The sequence below is a fragment of the Schistocerca cancellata genome, chromosome 4 (genome assembly GCF_023864275.1).
Source record: "Schistocerca cancellata isolate TAMUIC-IGC-003103 chromosome 4, iqSchCanc2.1, whole genome shotgun sequence".
Classification (NCBI taxonomy): domain Eukaryota; kingdom Metazoa; phylum Arthropoda; class Insecta; order Orthoptera; family Acrididae; genus Schistocerca; species Schistocerca cancellata.
This window is the reverse complement of record NC_064629.1, coordinates 263,731,733-263,753,678: the sequence shown is the minus strand read 5'-3', so window position 1 is coordinate 263,753,678 and position 21,946 is coordinate 263,731,733. Positions and strand designations below refer to the sequence as shown.

Sequence of the window (21,946 nt, the reverse complement as noted above, 5' to 3'; positions counted from 1 at the left end):
TCTGTTGATGTTCATTTTATATCCTCCTTTCAAGACCCTGCCCATTCCGTTTAACTGCTCTTCCAAGTCCTTTTCTGTCTCTGACAGAATTACAATGTCATCGGAAAATCTCAAAGTTTTTATTTCTACTCTATGGACTTTATTTCCTACTCCAAAATTTTTCTTTTGTTTCCTTTACTGCTTTCTCAATGAACATATCGAATAACACAGGGATACGCTACAACCCTGTCTCACTCCCTTCTCAACCACTGCTTCCATTTCATGCCCCTCGACTATTATAACTGCTGTCTGGTTTCTGTACTAATTGTAAATAGCTTTTCTCCCACTGTATTTTACCACTGCCAACTTTAGAATTTGAAAGAGAGCATTCCAGTCAACATTGTCAAAAGCTTTCTCTGAGCCTAAAAATGTTATAAACGTAGGTTTGCCTTTGCTTAACCTATCTTAGGGTCAGTATTGTCTCACGTGTTCCTACATTTCTCCGATATCCAAACTAATCTTCCCCGACGTCAGCTTCTACAAGTTTTTCCATTCTTCTGTAAAGAATTCATGTTAGTATCTTGCAACTGTGACTTATTAAACTGGTAGTTCGGTAAATTTCTCACCTGTCAGCACCTGCTTTCTTTGAAACTGGAATTGTTATGCTCTTTTTGAAGCCTGAGGGTATTTCGCCTGTTTCACACATCTTGCTCGTCAGATGGAAGAGTATTGTCATGGGTGGCTCTCCCAAGATTATCAGTAGTTCTGACGGAATGTGGTCTATTCCCGGGGTTTGTTTAGACTTAGGTCTTTCAGTAGTCAGTCAAATTCTTATCACAGTATCATATCTCACATCTCATCTCCATCTATGTCCTCTTCCATATCGATAATACTGCCCTCACGTGTATCTTGCTTGTATAGACCCTTCGTGCACTCCTTCCACCTTTCAGCTTAACCTTCTTTGCTTAGGGCTGGTTTTTCATCTGAGCTCTTGATACAGATACAGGTGGTTCTCTTTTCTCCAAAGGCCTCTTTAATTTTCCTGTAGGCGATATATATCTTTCTCCTAATGATACAGGCTTCTAAATCCTTACATTTGTCATCTAGTCATTCCTGCTTACCCATTTTCCACTTTCTGCCAATCCCATTTTTTAGACGTCTGTATTCCCTTTCGCTCGTATGTTACGCAAGGATTTCTACTAGACCTCGTCTTTTAACCTGTTTAGTCCTCTGCTGCCTTCAATATTTCAACTCTTAACGCTGCCACTCTTCTTTTACTGTATTCCTTTCCTCTGTTCTTGTCAAACCTTCCCTAATGATCCCTCTGAAATTCTGAACAACCTCTGGTTCTTTCAAGCTATCCCGGTTCCATTTCCTTAATTTCCTACCTTTTCGCAATTTCTTTAGTTTTAATCTACAGTTCGTAACCAGTAAATTGGGGCAAAGTCCACATCTGCCCCTGAAAATGTCTTACAATTTAAAATCTGGTTTCGAAATCTCTGAATAGTCAATAAGAAACTTTCCAGTGTCTCCAGGTCACTTCCACACATACAACCTTCTTTCATGATTCCTAAACCAAGTGTCAATGATGATTAAATTATGCTCTGAAAAAGTTCTACCAGGCGGCTTCCTCTTTCACTCCTTTCCCCCATTCCATATTCACCTACTATTTTTTTTCTCTTTCTTTTTCTTCTATCGAATTCCACTCACCAATAACCATTAAATTTTTGTCTCCCTCAACTATTTCAATAGTTTCTTTTACCTCATCATGTACTTCTTCAGACTCGTCATTTGCGGAATTCGTCGGCGTATAAACTTGTACTAATGTCGTGGTTCTGGGCTCTTTGTCTGTCTTGGCTACAATAATGCATTCACCATACTGTTCATAATAGCGTACCAGCATTCCTATTTTCTTCAAAAAAAATGGCTCTGAGCACTATGGGACTCAACATCTTAGGTCATAAGTCCCCTAGAACTTAGAACTGCTTAAACCTAACTAACCTAAGGACATCACTCACACCCATGCCCGAGGCAGGATTCGAACCTGCGACCGTAGCAGTCCCGCGGTTCCGGACTGCAGCGCCAGAACCGCTAGACCACCGCGGCCGGCCCTATTTTCTTGTTCATTATTAAACCTACACCTACATCACTCCTATTTTGTTTTGTATTCACCTGACCAAAAGTACTTTTCCTCCATCCACAAACTTCACTTCGTCCCATAACCTATCCTTGCCCCTTTTCAGATTTTCTGACCTTCCTGCCCAATTACGGGATCTGACATTCCACGCTCCGATCCGTGGAACGCCAGTTTCGTTTCTCGTGAGAACGAGTCAATAACAGTCTATAATCTCGTAATTTCTTTCATAATAATTTTCCAAATATCTTGCCGAGAATGTTCAAAAGACAAATTAGTCTGTATGATTTGGGAAATATCGGATCCTTGTCTTGCGCTTTACTAATAATCATCACCATAACATTCCTCCACAGTGCACGGACCCTTCCTTACAAAAAACACTTGTCGTACAGTTCACGTAATCAAATATTTAATTGGTCACGTAAGGCTTGTATTACTTCAGCAGGGATCTCATCCGGTCCTGCAAACATTTTCGTTTTCAATATTAAAATTATTTGTCTAATTCCTTATTGTGCGAAGGGGTGCACGAAATGATTGTTTCTATAGTCTTCCTTTGACATTTTTCGTACGTTGTTCTGATTTTCTGTCTCATCTTCTTCTTCATCTTCCAAGAGGCAGTGTTTCCACTAGCAGGGAGGATGAACGTTAAAAAAATTTCTGCTACCGTCCTATCATTTTTTTTAACACTGTTGGGGACAGTATTTCCTTGCAGACAGTTTCTTATGGTATTGCCCAGGGATTGGTTTCTAAGGTAATCCCCAGGATTTGTTTCCGTGATTCCATTTTTGTTTTATGGCACTCTCCTTTAAAACACTGTTTAACATATCAGTATCCATGCAGCTGTCAGATTCTTTCTTCTTGGATCATGCTACTCTGGTATAGCTTTTCGGCACTAGTTGTTCCACATCTTAATTTCTGCTGCGCCACGGTCCAGATGCAAGGCACTCCTCTAGAAGGCCTCTCTCGATAGGTATCGATACCCCCATTGCTGTACGTGTTGCCACTGTCAGTTCTTGCGCTGTAGCTTCTACATCACCCAGTAATAGACTACCCAGACACTGACGCACCCTCTTCAGTTCTTCGCAGTCGGCTTCCTTGATGTTGTATATTGGCTTTATGCGCACATTTCATATGGTGTCTTCGATTTCTCTACAGGTGATGACACAGGGTACGCTACTGTGATCACTCGATGATTTTTCCACTCTCAGTCTTCCAGCCTTTCACACGTCGCGCTGCCGCCAGATTTTCTCGAGTGACGTGTGTTTTTGTGTATTTGGCGTTGCCCTGACCCTTCCTTGGTAAGCTGGCTAATTGCGAAGTGCATTCAATACCTGTAGGCTGAGTTTCATAATGGCTTCTTCCAGTTGCCTTCCACAGTCATCAGTCAGGCGGCTGGCGGCTATGCCACAACACTGACTTCGCATTTGCATCGCTGGAGTACACAAGAGGCTTACTTCGACCAGAGTGACTAAAACCTTTTAGCCTTACCAGATACTCGTCGACGTCTTCAATAAATTGAAAATATATGAAAAACAGGATGCAACTCTCCTTTCCGGTTAACATTTCCACACAGATTACGCACAAAACTGTGATATTGTTGCCACTGCAATGGCTTTATTAAACCCTGTTATTGCTGCCAGAGTACGTTGCCCTTGGGTGACTATTTGGACTGTTATTGGTATAGTGAGGACATTTCCCGTCTCAGCATACCGTTCTTGGAGACACAATACAAGAATCTTCAACTATTCTGCCACTTTTCTAGCTTAGTGTAATATGCCGACACTTCGAATGGCATTAAGCTAACCTATTTTTATTTCCATTAGGAATGATGGATGTTCAAAAATACTTTTACAAACTTTGGGGACAGGTTCCTTACTCCAAAACAAGGAAAAAGTCGATATAAAAATATGTCCGAAAATCCTTAGTTTACGAGTTATTAATAAAAGTTTATACTTTAAGTAATCGGAGCTTATCAACACATAAACTCATAATAAATGCTCGAAGTGTCCTCCTCTTGCTTCTAAACACGCATGCACTCGTTGACTCATGGACTGTCGCACTCATTCAATTATTTCCTGATGGTTTCGAATGATCTCATAGTTTTCCATGACACGTCGACGAAGGGTTTCTACATCCGGATGGTCTGCTGGATAGACCAGTTGTTTAAGATCCCCCTAGAGACAATAATCCAAAGAATTATGGTAGGGGGACGTGCAGGCCATGGAACTGGTCCTCTTCTTCCTATCCATATGTCATGGTAGATATACAGCCAGAGCATCCCGAACTCTGAGACTGAAATGTGCTGAGCTCCATCATGCATGAACCACATGCTTCTTCTTATTTGCAGGGGCACATCTTCTAACAGGTCCTGGAGGGTGTTCTGAATAAATTACCTGTAGACAGTACCTGTAAACGTGGTGGGAGAACGTACACCGTTACCAGAGTGCGACCTGCAATTCTAGCCCACACATTAAGATTAAACTGATGCTGTTGTCTAGTTTGTACTGTAGCATGAGGATTAAGATTGGCACAAATGTGTTGGTTGTGGAAAATTTGTTATTCCACCTCTGCCAAACGTTGCCCCGTCTGTAAACAAAACTGCCGAAACAAACAACGGATTGGCAGTTTGTGCAACAAACCATCGGCAAAAGTTCTCCAGCGGTGGGTGACCAGCAGGCGTAAGGCTCTCTACAAGTTGAAGGTGATACGTATACATGAGCTGCTCGTGAAGTACCTCCATGCTGAACTTGCCAATGTATCACATACCAGGGGTCCCTTGTCTTGCAGTGATACCTGGCTCTTCTTTGACAGCTCTTAGAACGTGCTCTTCCTGGTCAGGCGTCCGAGCAGCACACGATCTTCCTCATCAATAGACTGTGGTGCTACAGATCCTGTCTTGGCAACACGACGATACGCAGCACCAAAGATTGGATGTCACGGCATTCTTCGGTCTGGAAACGCCGTCTCATACAGCCGTGCAGCCCCATGTCCAACATCATTCGTGCGGCCATACATAAAAATCATGTATGGCTGCCCACAAAATGAATATTCTGCCGTGATTGAACGGAACACCTTTTAGTTAATGTACAACCTGTAGCACATGTACATTATGGACACGTTGAAGATAGACAAATGTCTCCCTTGCAACACAACACGATCTAGGATACAATGCGTCGAACGGGTGCACAGATAAGTGAAGTTGATGGGTTGTTCCCGGAAAACCGTTCAACGTCAACTTTGATTAACAACTCGAGAACGAAGGATTTTCGGACATATGTATATATGAGCTTTTTTTCTTTTTTTGCAGTAAGTAACCTGTCTCCAACGTTTGCGAATGTATTTTTGAAACACCTTATGTATTAGACAATCCGTCAATTCTCGTCTGTTATTCCCCTTAGTACGACCGGGCGTCATCGCAAAATGCTAAAGAAAATAATTCATTTCGTCTGAAAGAAACCTGTTGCAATAAATTGTCTAGTTTTTCTACTTGTGGTAACATACTCTCCATTGGGCACATATTCCTTACCAGATGTCCTTACGCCGAAGTAAGCGTGATCGGCTCTTCCAGCCTATTGAGTTACATCACGTTGTCTATGCTTTCATAAATTTGTCGCGAATCTCTTCCGGTACGTGTTCTATTGTCTACTTCTCTGTAGTAGGTGTTTGTTTCCTGTGCGAACTGACTAGTTAATCTAGTACTGTTTCTGTTGTACATTCATATCTTCCACTGTAAAATCTTCCTTTAATTTTGTATGCAGCGCAGTATTTTCATTGAGTTATATGCTATCGCATTCTACAGACAACTGCCCACTATATGTCACCAAATCCTGTTAGCCTTTATCGTATGTCACTCTTACTTCCGCCTTTGATCTTGCTTCTCTGTTACACCACGTAGTTCTGAAGTTTCGAACTTCTTTCCTGCTTTTTCGTTGGTGCATCAAGCTCTACTTTGGTCTGTATCCCAAGCCCTTTGCATGGTACTTACTGCTCGCTTTTTGGCAGAAGTTCCTCGGTCTTTCGGCGTCCCTCCTCCCTGATGGTGATTTATGTTCTTTACATAGACGGCCCGTAATGGTGTTCCTTTCTTGTGTTATGAGCCGCCTATGCGTGATCCGTTCTTAAAAGGTGCCTTGTTAGAAGGGTTTGAGACGTTTCCCGTACACTTTTTACCCCCATATTTACATGGCACACACACTACTGTTTGTTTGCTTTTTTGCAATCTTTTCTGATATGGCTTTCTTCCTTACCGTGTCCGTAAATTTCTATTTGTTTATCACAATGTTTTGCCAGATGACCAGTCTCGGCATTGCGCACACCGCCTCACTAATAGGCATTTTTCAAATGAAACTGAACGAAATGCAACATATACTTTTTTCCGCTTCATGAGAACTGTTCTGACCTCAGGGCTCACTTCAGTAACTTGACGGACCACTTTTGCTCCGATTAGTCTTGTCCTGAATCGTACTATGAAGCTGCTTTCGAAGTTTTCCTCGAACACTTCATCTTCAGGGTTCTGTTTGTATATTATGTTTTTTAGTGCCTTTGCATCTGGGTACTCTGGGATGTCGTGAAGTATCATTACAGGTCTCTTTTTCTTAGGTTGTTCACATATCAGTGTCTCTTGCACCTTCCTGTTGTTCATTATCTTTTCCGTGTCACTTTGTGTAGTAGCTTCTAGGATGACTACATTGTTAATCGTCGTTTGTTTGATGTTTGCAAAAATTCTCTCTCTGGTGGGGTTTATTAAGGTCTTCAGTTTTTATTGCACCACCTTTGCCTCTTAATTTGTCCTCGACTTAATGAACGAAGTATTTCGCTGCACTGCTTGCATTGCTGCGATTTCAACACCGGAGCGGTTTTAGTTGCATCTCTTCTAGGCGCCATCGTCAGCGCTGCACTTTCGTATAATGTTTTGTCTGCTTTTTAGTGAATTCTCTCTCTCTCTCTCCTTTCCCAAGCGCCAATTAATATTACTTATCTTGTAGCCCATTGTGGTTATTTTCTCATGTAATTCCACTTTTAATTCCCTTGGTCTTGCCTGTGCCATTTTTTGCCCAGAAAATTAATTTTCAATGAATACTATCAAGTCTTCGTACCGTTGTTGTATAGGGTGATCAATCGTTAACCCAGCTGTTTTCGCGGCGTGCAGGCGGCCGGCAAAGCCGGCTGCTGTGCTAACGGCGCGGGTGACAGAAGTTTCGCAGAAAATACAGTATGGTTTGTCGCCTACGTTATCTCTAACATACATAACGTAAACCATTTAAAAATTTAAATTACTCACACATATTACGCAAGGAGATGCTGGAACTGCTTCCCTTCGTTGTTCAAATATTTCTGAAACCTTCTTAGGAAATTGCTTATTATACTCTCCGGGTTTCTGTATGAAATGGCAGCAATTTCTTAACGAACGCTAATTTTAAGTTCATACAAACTGGATGGATTTGATCTGTAGAAGTTCTCTCTTAATGACCCCCTCCCCAATAGATAAAAATCGCAGGCCGTATGTTTTTAGTGATAACCCTATTTTGAAACACGTCATGAAAGCACGTTCTCTCTCTGTTATTTGGCCAAAAATGCCCGCAAAGTGTTTTCTACATATTTCTCACAATTAATTGTTTCTTGGAAAAAAATTGGGCCTATTATTATCTCACCACTAACAGCACAATACACTCTTATTTTTGATCACGCTGGGGTGCTTCGTGTACTATGGTAGGCTTTTCAGCTTTCAGTCCAATAATGGTTATTTTGTAAAGTAACGTATTCCCTCAGGTGAAACCACGATTCGTCCGAAAAGAAAGTTATGCGAGGGCCTATTTCTCTGTCATGCACTCTGTTCAAAATCCATTCACAAACCTGCAACCTTTTGGCATGCGCACCCGGTTTAAGTTCTTGCACTACAGTTATTTTATACGGCAGTAACTACGTAGCCGTTTGAACAGTGCCATAGGAAATACCCATCTGCTGTGAAAGACGTCAAAATGGTTTTCCAGAAGACCATTCCAGAGCATGCCCAATGTTATCCAGAGTTTCTTTTGTGAGTAGTGTACGGGGTTGTCTATGTTTCCTGTCAAGAACACTTCCTGTTTCATGAAATTTATTTATCACTCAATGAATCGCACTCCGATTAGTAACATGAACATCAGGAAATTCCTCTTGAAGTAATCTCTATACTGCCGCATCGATTCTGTACGCAGTACGAATCTTGGCGAATAGAGTACTCGTATTTCGCCACTTCACTTGAAAAACTTTCACTCAGTATACTGTATTGCGTCGCCAAGTGCTGCCTGCGCAAAGGCCCCGGAACGGAGGGGAAACATACTCCCCACCAGAGCCCCGCCGGCTGGCTGTCGTCAGGGCAAAAAAATTCCCGCCAGGCTGTTGCGTTAAGAACTGATCACCCCGTATATTCACCACTCCTCTAATTGTTGCAGTTTTCTCTTCGGCATTATCATTTGAATTAGCCACGACAGTTGCCTCCGTTCCTTTACCGCAAGCCATCCTGACTATTTCTGTTTGTCCGTTTGACGTCGAACACACTACAGTGCACGGTCTCTCCATGTTAAGCTGCCTCGCGTACTTACGCTACGTGTTCCTCGGTGTCACTATCACAGTTGTTTAACGATTGTTGTTGAACGATTAACCGTTGAACGATAATCGTCAGTTACCAATTTATTCGGAACGTCTGCGACTTGATTTTTCGCTAGTGTCGTGTTTCTATTCGCAGTCACATCTTTCTAGCGAAAGTTGATAAAATGAGCTTAAAGTTCAGTAAGCGTAAAAGAGTGATATTTAAATGCATTTTTATAATGAGATGGAAACGACTTTTCCACATATATCCGACGAAAAGAGCCAAAATACACCGTATGTTTGACTTCAAAAATGATAAATTAAGAGGGACTGTATCAAACATTGGTCGTCACCCATTGTGAGGGGACAGCAAAAAGTTCTCCGAATTTTTCCGTCTTCCGGTTGGGCAGTTTGACTTTGTTCTAGAATTAATCAAAGACAATACCTACAGTGAATCCTTAACACAGAAATCTGTTCCCTGTAGCACCAGAAAAAAATTTGCTTATGCATTGAGGTAAGTGCTACCGTTATTTACACTCTGAAATTCTCTTGTCCTGCATTTTCAAACTTACACAATGCGCCGAAACGAATCCTCTCTACTTACTTTGCTCCTCCTACACCTGTTCCACCACTCAGTTTGCTCTATTAGTTCTTGATGAATTTTTGTGCAGAAAGTGAAGTTCACCTACCTCAACAGGCGTTGAGAAGTCCGTTACATTCACTCTGTGATAGCAGGTATTATTGTTAGCCTGTGAAAAACAGCGTTGATGAATAATAAAAACAATGTGCGAAGTATAAAATTAATCGTATAAAATTTAATACTGATTCGGAGTATGTACGCAGCGTTCTTTACGCCAGGGCTGGGCCGCATCATACCACGACAGATGCGCCTGCGTGAAAAAAAGAAAGAATACATCTCACTCCTGGTTGCATCACAAGCCACTGTTCTAAGCTCGCATACCTTTACTGCATGAAATAACAGCTCGGAATAATCTGTTACGTTACAGCATGTTCAGTAAAAACAAGGACAATAAAAAGCAATGTATAGCGAACAAATTTATTGAAAGATAAAGTTGTACAAACTGTAGGAAGAAAAAAAATTCTAAATCCATTAATTTATGTAAAAGCTTCATCTCCGACGGCAAAACTTTGCGAAGTTCAAAAGGACTATGAGGTTGCGAGAAAGAAATTAGCTCTGTTAGTGAAGAGCTTTGATCTGAATAGCCTGCTTCAGAATCTGGCGATAATGACGGAGGCGCAACAGTAGCTGAAGAACTACAGCAACAGCTTTTGCTATTGGAAATGCAGTAGGAACCATGCTGTATTGACTCTATCATTTCAGTTGCCAGCCTTGCTATTATGTGTAACGTTTCAGTCTTTGCTCGTTGCTGTAGACCAGCTGTTAATTTTTTTACGGATCTGGCCAAACTTTTGAAACAGAGGTCAACATCATCTCTTTCTTGTAAAATAAATGTGCTCATCATTTCATTTCAATCTGATTGCCTCTTTTCTAGAATTTCTGCAATTTTTTCTCTATTGTTTGATCTTTTTTCTCGGCTTGTTATTGTATTACGAAGACGGAATTGGCATTGTTGTTGGCGTCGTCGTTGAGGTTTGCATCAGTGAAATTTCCTCATCACTTGTCACACACGAATCTGCTTGAGAATGGTGAAGCTCCTGAAAGGAAATAATATACAATAAATGTCATCCATAATAGTTTTACGATTTATTTATTTTGAAAGATGGTTACATACCCACGATGTTCTTCAGACGTTGTTAGAAATGATAATTTTTCCTCCAAAGCTGATTTTTTTTTTTTTTCTTTTCTCGTTGGAGCAGCCGCTCAGCCGGTGTTCTTTCTTCTTTTTCTATCATAGGTGTATTTTATGTTTCTCCAGCGTTTTTTGCACTGATGAACTACAAACAAATTTATAATAAATAAACCAACATAAAATAGTAATTTAGAATGTAATAACCGATAGTAAATTAATAAGTATTAATGGTTTGGTCGTTATTATTTCCATGTATTTGGCAACGGGTGACTCCTTCCATTCGCTATAATTTCAGTTTCGATTAAGTGTAAGTGAAATTAGTACACTCATAAAACACTCGTTAGCAACACTCAATGAGGCTTTAGTATCATTAATGCTGCCCCCACTGACTCAAGAAAAATTGAAAAGAAAAGCAAAAGAATTTGAGTTGAAGTGGGATTTCCCCAACTGTTCAGGAGCCATTGATGCATATTCCAATTCTATGCCAAAAATATACCTGCTCTCTTTTTCATAACTGCAAAGCGTTTTTGTCAATAGTGCTTCTGGCTGTCATCGACGCAAATTGTAAATTCATTTACATCGACGTGGGATCCTACGGAAATGAAGCTGAGGCAGGAATTTTCGAATGATCTGCTCTGGGAAGAGTATTCTATAATGGAGCGCTGCTTCCAGCCCCAAGCAAGCTACCCAACTTCGACGTTGTCGTCGGTGATGATGCTTTTCCGTTGTATCAAAACATGTTGAAACCATACTCGCGAGGAAGTGCGATCAGAGACAACTCTAAAGCTGTATTTAATTATAGATTGTGCTTTGTTCGCCAAACTTCTGAATATGCGTTTGGATTATAAGCGCCGGCCAGAGTGGCCGAGCGGTTATAGGCGCTACAGTCTGGAACCGCGCTGCCGCGTTCGAATCCTGCCTCGGGCATGGGTGTGTGTGATGTCCTTAGGTTAGTTAGGTTTAAGTAGTTCTAAGTTCTAGGGGACTGATGACCTCAGCAGTTAAGTCCCATAGTGCTCAGAGCCATTTGAACCATTTGATTATTAGCACAAGCTTTTCGTATTTTCTATACCCCAAATAAATTCACTCGCCGAAACTGTCAACGATGCTGTAATAGTTTCCTGCTGCTTAAACGACATACCGAGGGATACCTGTACAGTAAAAAGTGGATCTTCTGTTCATGGGCCAAATCCTTTCCAAAATTCACCCAGAGACAATCTGATTAGTTTGGCAAGTGGTCGTGGGTATGCTCATGTTGAACGACTTGGAAGTAAGAGATGCATTTCAAAAAATGGTTCAAATGGCTCTGAGCACTATGGGACTTAACAGCTATGGTCATCAGTCCCCTAGAACTTAGAACTACTTAAACCTAACTAACCTAAGGACATCTGCACAACACCCAGTCATCACGAGGCAGAGATGCATTTGCTGCGTATTTCAGCACCGATGGGAAGCTGGGCTGCCAACATCAACAAGTTAACAGAACCGACAGAAATTAATTGCGGTACTGTTATTTTCATCCTTGTAGTACTGCAATATCAGAAACCTTGCTCCATTTATCTCAGTTACGAATAATATGTAACACTAACGTTTTAAAATTGTCTTATTATTGTTATTATTATTATTATTATTATTATTATTTCAAGTATACACACGAACTGCGCAACGTTACGTAATATTATTTTTCTGGATATATTGAAACTTTGTTCATTATGTGGTGCATTTTCGTCAATAAATTTTACATTGCAGATTATAAAGTAATTACTAAGAGTAAATACTGGTATTTAGATAAAAAAGACAAACTTACTTGTTTTTGCAGTTTCACTGGCAATCTCAGCCCATGTATTGTCCTTGACCCTTTCATCTCTATGGGACACATTTGACAACTGCCAGAGTGACGGGTGATTCGCCATTTTCTCGACAAGACTTTCATCATCTGCGTCAGAAAACGGAGGAGCCATCATGCACGTGGCCTTTCACAACAGAAATCAAAAGCGACTGACGACTACAGCCAGGCTTCTACCGTACGACTATGCGAGACGTACGATCGTCGTTAACGACTGTGTCGGCAGACGCTCGAAGCAACACAGCTCCATAAGAAATGCAAAGCAACAGTGCTCTACGATTATCGTTGCACGTTGAACGATAATCGCAACAGTCGCACTGCGGGAAACCTACCTTCACGTCGCGTTCCGCTGAGTCTCCAGAAGCAGCGCCGTACGTGCTGGTTGGGGCTCGCACCGACGGCAGAGCTACTCACAAGGGACATTCCCAACACTCAGTAAACCATCTCCATAAAACTTGGCGGGTGGCAAAATAATGCAATACGTACTTTTGTCTGCACCGTTTCATTTTGCAGGTGTAAAACATTCCCCAAAAGGTAACTTTGCAAATTAGGTTTGGAAGGAATATCTTCGGAACCATCATATATAAAAATTTTTTCTCATATAAAACCTGATATGTAATTAACGTTCTTGAAAATCGTATAATCAAGTTTTGTAATAATCTGAAATTTTGTAAAATGCGCCATCACCACTAATTAAACTTGAAAAATGAAAACTTTTGTTACAACATAAAATTTCAATTTACAACCATCCATGTGTAATAAAGCTTGTTTCGGAAAATAAGCTGTACACAATGTGCGGGGAAAGTATTTTCAACAGACCTAATTAAATTATCTAAACATTCATTATTAGTCTAGTTATTTATTTACTTATATTTCTATTATGTTTTAAATTATTATTTTACGCCTTACATTAATTTTTTGTTTACCATTTCACATACGTGTCTTTTGTTAATTGAAACTAATAAGTAACTCACTATTATGATGCAAAATCATTACAATTATGATAATGTTTTCTTACACCATGCACATAAAATGAACGAAATTTCCTCAGAAAATATACACGACAGAGAAAACAATATAAAACAAAATTCAGCAGGATTTCAAATTGTCGCTGGTGATCCTCTAAATATCCTGATTTGTATCAAGTACATTTCAGTACATTGGCAAGCCTTGGAGAAAAGAATTGATTATGTACTAGTGACTGTAGCTTAATTATATTGTTTCTCAAGTGCAGATTCGCACCAAAATCATTCAGCAGAACTATATCTGAAAAACTTCTCGCAAACCTCTTCCAACATCGAAAGTCGTATACATCCCATGACTGTGCCTGTACCGTCGGGCTCTTTGGGATCCCCGGATGAACAAGTTCCTTGTCCTCAGGCACGATGCTCTGTACTAGTGGTTGTCAAATTGCGGCCCGGGGGCAGCATGCGGCCGAGATCAAGTATTCGTGCGGACCATGGTTCTCAGTACTATTTTGTAACAAAATGCATCCAGTAGATAACAGCCGGATCCAGAAACTTCAATTAACGAAGAGCTTCCTAAGCGTGTAATTTTCTACTCACAAGGAAAACTCCGTATCACAACCCCCTTAGATTTAGTAGTAACATGGCCCAGCGGATAGTCCATCAAAAACTGAACACAGATCAAGCATGAAAACAGGAAGAAAGTGTACTGAACTGTGAAAAAGGAAGCAAAATCGAAACAGTGAACGGTCCAAGCTCAAGATGTGCAACACCGTGCACCCTTAACAGCTACGGGGTTGTGGTTATGTGGTCACGTTGTAGCACTGCGAAAGGGGAGGTCGGTGTTCAAATCTTTCTTGTGCTCCATTTTTTCCCATTATATTACTTCCGTCCGGTCATTGACGTGTCTGTTCACTGTATTCAAATTTGTGTATGTGTCGCGGTGTAACGTCCGTTTGCAACAGCGAGCTGTAAGGAAGGGACCTCCAAACTTACGCACCTCCTATTTGTTCTACATAAGTACCACATGTTACGACTCTTGCGTTGGGTATCGGAAGTTTAGCTTCTTGAATTCCTTTGTTTGTAACATAGTTCACACCCGTTTATTTGTTGTTTTCGTTTCTATGAGAGATCTATGCGGCATTTCGCCTGCTCTCACTATTCACCACATTTACCTGCGACGGTAATATATTCTTACCAATGTATAGTATGACAACTGCCAAGTCTGCAGAAGAAGAACAGGAACGTCAGTGGCCGGACGGAAACTTCATAATTTTGTGAAAAAAAAAGGGCACGAGGAAGATTCAAACACGGACCTCCTGCGTTACAGTCCAACACCGTGATCACACAGCCACAATACCATCGTTCTTGCAATTCGTTCGATGTTACAAATCTTGAGCTTGGACAGATCACTGTTTCTATTTTGCTTCTTTTTTCACAGTTCAGTAAACTTCTTCCTGTTTTTATGCTTTACCTGTGTTCAGTTTTTGACAGACTACCCGCTGGGCCATTTTACCATTAAATCAGAGGGGGGGGGGGGGGAGGTTGCGATGTGGAGTTTCCCTTGCCAGTAAAAACAAAAATACATACAAATACAGTAGTATTTTAAGATGTGCTCAATTTTAATTCACGTTGGTGAACTCGGCTGTGAGTTAAGTAAAGCTGGCCGCCTAGTTCAGGAGCAGAGGGTCATGTAGGGTAGCCCCTGCGGAATTAGAGCAGGTGAGGGGGGGGGGGGATGTTTTATTATTTGTCTTCCATTACTGACAACTCACGGGCGTGTGCGACTCGTATCGATCAGAAGCTATTGTATGGATTCTGACCCCAAAGTAACATGGATTTCTGAATGCATATTACACGGACGGCCATCTTCAAATGAGGTACTTATTTGTAGCAAAGAAACTTAAATTAATTAAGGCTGTTGTAATACAATGCAGTGAGCAGAAGAAAAATGAGGTACTTTCTTGTAGCAAAGAAACTTAAATTAATTAAGGCTGTTGTAATACAATGCAGTGAGCAGAAGAAAATTGGTATTTAAATTATTTATCAAACTTTATAAGGACAAATGTTATTATTAATCAAAGTGACTCGTACACATAGCGAAACAGACAATATTTCACCATGCATTTATTATGCCACTACCAGGTTTCTAGAAATCTAAAATCTATCACAATCAACACCAAGTGTAATTTGGGACTGCCGGCCACCTTCCCGCGTGTCTAGCCAGCCGCGGTGGTCTCGCGGTTCTACGCGCTCAGTCCGGAGCCGCGCGACTGCTGCGGTCGCAGGTTCGAATCCTGCCTCGGGCATGGATATTTGTGATGTCCTTAGGTTAGTTAGGTTTAAGTAGTTCTAAGTTCTAGGGGACTGATGACCACAGATGTTAAGTCCCATAGTGCTCAGAGCCATTTGAACCATTTTTTTTCCCGCGTGTCTTCTATAGAATAATACTATCAATAGCAAAAGCGACCGATGATTATAGAAGAGCAGTTTCCGAGCGCTTTTCAGATTGCAGAAACCTGTGAGGTTAAGGTTTCAATTAAAATTTCCTCGATGTACTTACTACCACGTAAAGGGCTTAGCGAGGACAGAGAAGTTTACCCAACGTGTTGTAGATATTAATAGCAACTACTGTGTGATTAATATTATAGTGCACTTGAAAGTTAAGAACACGTGTTGTCGGTATGATACTGGGCCAATCATATGTTGCAGTCTTGCGTGGGAACTCTGCATAGTTGGCATCTGCCCGACATTTAATTTATGAAAAAATGAATGAGCTGTTACATTTTAAACTTCATGTTTAGAAAAAAACTGAAATTTTATAGTTAATTATCTCAATTTTTACCACAGTTTTTAAAAGATTTGGAAAATTCTAGAGTTTCAGACACCTGTAAGTATGGTTTGTATGCTGTGCAAAATTCATCGAAGAATCTCTCTTACTTATGAAGAAAAGTGTAGCTATAGCAAAAAATGCAGCCAATAGTAAGTGAAAAAATGATGAAACTTCACATGTTAAAAAAATTTATTTTGTTATGTTTTTGAACTTCCAACGGTCCGTCGACAATATTCTACGCCCCGTTTTGTTGCCCTTCATGGCAAGCCATCCTGGGCTTACATTTCAGTAAGATAATGTCCGCCCGCACATAGCGAGAGTTTCTACTGCTTGTCTTTGTGCTTGGCAAACCCTACCTTGGGCAACAAGGTTGCCGGATCTCTACTCAGTTGAGAACGTCTGGAGCATTATGGGCAGGGCCCTCGAGCCATCTCGGGATTTTGACAATCTAACGCCCCAATGGGTCAGAATTAGGCACGATTTCCCTCAAGACATCCAACAACTTTATCAATCAACGTCAGGCCGAATAACTGCTTCTATAAGGGCCAGAGGTGGACCAACGTATTATTGACTGGCACAATTTGTGAAACTCTTTCCCCAGAATCTATCATCCAATTTTTATGAAGTTGTAGTCATTCGTTTGTCGGTACATGTACATCATATCAACCGATTTCAGTCCCTTTCGGATAATTTCTTCGTTGTGGTCGTTTTTTCCCATCAGAGTGTATTTGTAGCAACGAATATAAATTTAAATTACGGCTGTTGTAATACAGCGCAATAAGTAGAACTGAAATGATATTGAAAATATTTAGTAAATATTTGTGATCGTGTCTCCTGTTGTATAATGCATTTAAATATAAGTACAGTTACTTTTATTAATCAGTTAATCATCCGCTTGCACAGACAACACATTGTCAGGCAATTACAGTACCACAGTTTTAGGGTCGCTGATGGTGATAGCAATCTGATCCTGAGAAGAGGCAACATGAAGTGTTCCGGAGATCGGTTGTATCCAGTTGCAAATATCGTATGACACTTGGTAAGCTCGTTTTTTTTTCCCACTAAACAGCGGTGCAGGACAGTGTCAAATGCCGTCACAGCCTTATGATCACTGATGCCTTCCTCTGCCTTAACTGATTCGATAAGTTCAGGTCTGTTGGTTGCCAGAAGGTCTTAGATGTTACCCTCACGAGTTGGTTCTCTAACTATCTGCTCAAGGTAATTTTCGGACAAGACATCCAGAACAATGTCACACGAATCCCTGTCTCTGGCACCAGTTTCGATGGCATAACATTCCCAATCTCTACCTGATAAGTTGAAGTCACCCCCTTTAACAACGACATGATCAGGAAAATTATTAATGATATTCTGCAGGTTCTGTCTGAAGCGCTCTACAACTACAGATCCTGGCCCAGGTGGTCTATAAAAGTATCCGATTACCATTTTTGACCGTTCTTTGATACTAAGCTTCACCCAGATTAATTCACATTCGGAATCCGTGATGACTTCTATAGATTTTATCGAATTTTTTACTGCAATAAACACGCCGCCACCATCGGCTGCTAACCTACCCCTACGATAAACATTCCAATCTGAACTTAGGATTTCGTTGTCACTGACGTCTGGTTTCAACCAGCTTTCTGTTTTATGCTATTGTGCGTTATAATCTTCAGTAAGCGATACTATCTGTGAAATCTTTACTTGGATGCTCCTGCAGTTTACTAAAATAATATTAATCTCTTCTATCTCTGATTTGCGAGGATCAAGATTCTATGACGTCACTGTGGTTGATTTAACAGGCAAATCGTCTTTGATCCTAAGGGAGGTATTCTCTAACCTAAAAAAAGCCACATGTGCACGCCACACGTACTCCGCTACCCTAGTAGCCGCTTCCTGCGCGTAGTGCACGCCTAACCTATTAAGGCTTAAGGGGAACCCTACGATTCTGCACCCGATAGCGGAGGTCGAGAAATTCGCATCCAGAGCCGTCTGAGCATCTGGTTTAGAACTTCCACTCTGCTCCGTACCACAGGACAGTGATCAAACATTGGTACGATGCTACAAATAGACAGCTTTGCCTGCACCCCGCGTGCGTTGCTAGTTGCCTTCACAAAATTAGCCAGCCGCCGAAAGGAGCCGAGGATGGCCTCAGAATCCAAGCGGCAGGCTTGTTTTAAGCATTTATTTACGGGTCGCCATTATTGTAATTATTTTGCATCATAATACTGAGTTACTTATTATTTTCAATTAACAAATTACACCTATGTGAAATTGTAAACAAAAAATGAATGTAACATGTAAAATAATAGTTTAAACCACACAAGAAATATAGGTAAAATAAATAACTAGACTAATAATTAGTATTTAGATAATTTAATTAGGTATTTTGAAAATTCTCTGACACCACCATGTGTACAGGTTATTTTCCGAAAATGGTATTTTAGAAACCGGCTTTATGGATGGATGTAACTTGAAATTTTATGTTGTAACAAAAGTTTTCATTTGTCAAAAAAAAAAAAAATGGTTCAAATGGCTCTGAGCACTATGGGACTTAACATCTATGGTCATTAGTCCCCTAGAACTTAGAACTACTTAAACCTAACTAACCTAAGGACATCACACAACACCCAGTCATCACGAGGCAGAGAAAATCCCTGACCCCGCCGGGAATCGAACTCATTTGTCAAAATTAATTAATGGTGGTGACGTATTTTGCAAAATTTAATATCATTACAAAATTCGATTATAAAATTTTCAAGAACGTTAATTACATATCAATTTTCATATGAGAAACATTATTTTGCATATCATCGTTTCGAAGATATTTTCTCCAAACCTACAATCCAAAATTATCTTTTGGGATCTAATTTATATCTCAAAAGTGATAATGGACACAAACAAAAAAAATACCTGTTGCATTATTTTGCCCCCTTTACTCACCTGACAAGTTTCATCAAGATCATTTATTGACTCCTGGAAATGCTGTCTATTCAGGGCTGTCGTCCGCGTGCCTCTCCTCAGCTGCCCTAGTACAAACGCCGACTCGCACTCGCCACCGGAGGGAGGGGGACGATTCCTCCACACTGGCGGCGACCGATCGCACTGAAACTTTAAACACTCGCCTTGCCTATTCACACCTCAGAAAACGCGCACGTGGGTAAGTGACACTCCCATAACTTGCGTGTGAAGGCACCATCTGCCTGTAACGACACTTGCGACACGAAAACACCGTTTCAGCACAGTGCCGATGTGAAGACACAACTGATACGACGGTCATCTTGTCACATGTAATGGTAGTGATGTTGGACGCTGAGCTCTGGAGCAAAGTCGACGTTCAAACTCATCGCAAAGGTGATCCATTGGTCTCATGTCGAGACTCTGGGCACGCTAATCCATTTCAAGAATGTTGTTGGCCACAACCCATTGTCACACACACGCTGCTATATGTTTGGGAACATTGTTCAAAATGTTCAAATGTGTGTGAATTCCTAAAGGACCAAACTGCTGAGGTCATCAGTCCCTAGACCTATGCACTACTTAAATTAACTTACGCTAAGAACAACATACACACCCATGCCCGAGGGAGGACTCGAACCTCTGGCAGGAGCGGCCGCGCAATCCGCGACAAGGCGTCTCAAACCGCGCGGCCTCTCCCCGCGGCTACGCACTGTCAAGCTGATACAAACAAGCATCGTCTTCGGACGATTCCTCTACTTTATGCAGTACACGAGGCTGTAAAATATGTGTATATATATATATATATCCTTCCACGCTTAGTTTTTTCTTAAATGCAAAAAGGCGCCCACAACCACCCCAAGCAAAAGACCCCCATACCTTAACAACTCCTCCCCAAAACGTCAAAAAAAAAAAAAAAAAATGGTTCAAATGGCTCTGAGCACTATGGGACTCAACATCTCAGGTCATAAGTCCCCTAGAACTTAGAACTACTTAAACCTAACTAACCTAAGGACATCACACACACCCATGCCCGAGGCAGGATTCGAGCCTGCGACCGTAGCAGCCTCGCGGTTCCGGACTGCAGCGCCAGAACCGCACGGCCACCGCGGCCGGCCCCAAAACTTCACTGCTGACAGTACACATGATGGCAGGTGTGAGGTAATGGGCGAGTTGTGGCGCTCTGAGAGAATTCTAAGTTCGTGGCCGCACGGGCCGCTCGGCAAGCCGGTGCCCGGCAGCAACCACGTGGTGCCCGACGTTAGCTGAGCTAGAGGGGTGGCCCCGGCGTGTGGTCCAAGGACCACGTGGCTGGGAATTCCATGGTGACGCTGTGTCGATGGAGACATGCAGGGAGTGCAAAAAATGGCGGACTTCGTGAAACCTTAATGGCAGACATTTTACAGTTCATATAGAAATTAATAGTAGCCAGAGGAATCATTATACCTCAAAAAGAAACATATATACGTTACCATTATATGCATGACGATTCTGATGGTGTAATCAGATTTTCAATATCTTTATTAGTTTGAAGTGTAGTATCTGACTGTAAATTGTACAAGTAACACCCAGCAACGAATTTCCAAAATATAAACGGTTCAGCCGATTTTGTCGATCGACATGTCTTTAGAAAGCTATTAGTCTAAACCAAAACTGGTATAAATTACAGGTACGTAACTTGAATAGTACATGAGTTATTGGAGGTCAAAGTGGCTGATGACTATCGATCGCGTCAGGCCATAAGTACTCCACAGTTACACGAAAAAACGGTAGCAGCATGCTTATAAATATATTTATTCATCTATGTCTTTGTTTATATCCGATATATACTATTCATGAAGAAATTGGTCAATTATTTATTGTGTTTTAGAAAGGACAGAGACATTAGGCTACTGGCTTACTTCTGTTCTATTCCTCGCAGGAGAGCTTCTGTAAAGTTTGGAAGGTAGGAGACGAGATACTGGCAGAAGCAAATCTGTGAGGGCCGGGCGTGAGTCGTGCTTCGGTAGCTCAGATGGTAGAGAACTTGCCCGCGAAAGGCAAAGGTCCCGAGTTCGAGTCTCGGTCGGGCACACAGTTTTAATCTGCCAGGAAGTTTCGTGTTTCATTACGTTTGAAAGTGTGCGTTGGCGTGAAGAAGTGGCGGGAGCGCTATAGCCAATCAAAGCACTCGTTAATGGGGAGACTGTTTGGAAGTGGGTGAGTTCGGAACAGTCCGGGTGAGGGCACAGGAGACGAGAGACCTGGACAGTACGGCGCGACGGATGCACGGTCGCGGAAAAGACTGGGAAAATGGAGCAGTTTGCACGTGGTCGCGGGTGATACAAATATTTCTTAGTGCCGACTAGTGCACTTGTGAGATTTCCGTGGCTTCTGCAGTGAAGACGTAGTATGCGTTTAGAACTGAATGTCTCGCGAGCTATGTTGTTGTTCATAACTAATTACGTGAAGTAGGAATCTATTGTTTCCGTGTTAGTCAATTTATATTTTATTTAATTGCTGGACCATCGACACCAATAAGATTTTTAGACTAATAAAGGGCATTCTTAAAGGTACTTCTGCTATCGTACTCATCATTTAAAGTCGTGAAAATAGTACCTGCAGAATTTATTTAATTGCAATCTTTCATTTATGAATGTCTGTATTACGTTCAAAATTCGCAATTGCCGAGTGATAGGAACCTTCGACCATTAGATTCATGTGTGTATTCATATTGTATACTGTAGACTTAGCAGTATTTGGCTTGTAATGCGGCAGCTACGTATCCCAGCCCATAGACAATGAAACCAGCCACAACTTTCAATATTTCATCTCTGAGTCGGAGGGTACGTAGTTGATGGCCACACCATCATTTCAATATTATTTTGAAAGCCCGCACAGGTAATGTTATCCAGG

General features: G+C 41.3%; 1 protein-coding gene across 1 annotated transcript in view; it reads right to left on the bottom strand.

The window, feature by feature from the left end:
• Positions 1 to 21,946, bottom strand: part of LOC126184073 (uncharacterized) — a 229,456-nt gene that overhangs the window by 72,140 nt on the left and 135,370 nt on the right. Inside the window, exon 6 of the mRNA XM_049926433.1 lies at positions 12,260 to 12,388. Within this exon, the coding sequence (XP_049782390.1) occupies positions 12,260 to 12,388 (129 nt within the window). The remainder of the gene's footprint in view (positions 1 to 12,259; positions 12,389 to 21,946) is intronic.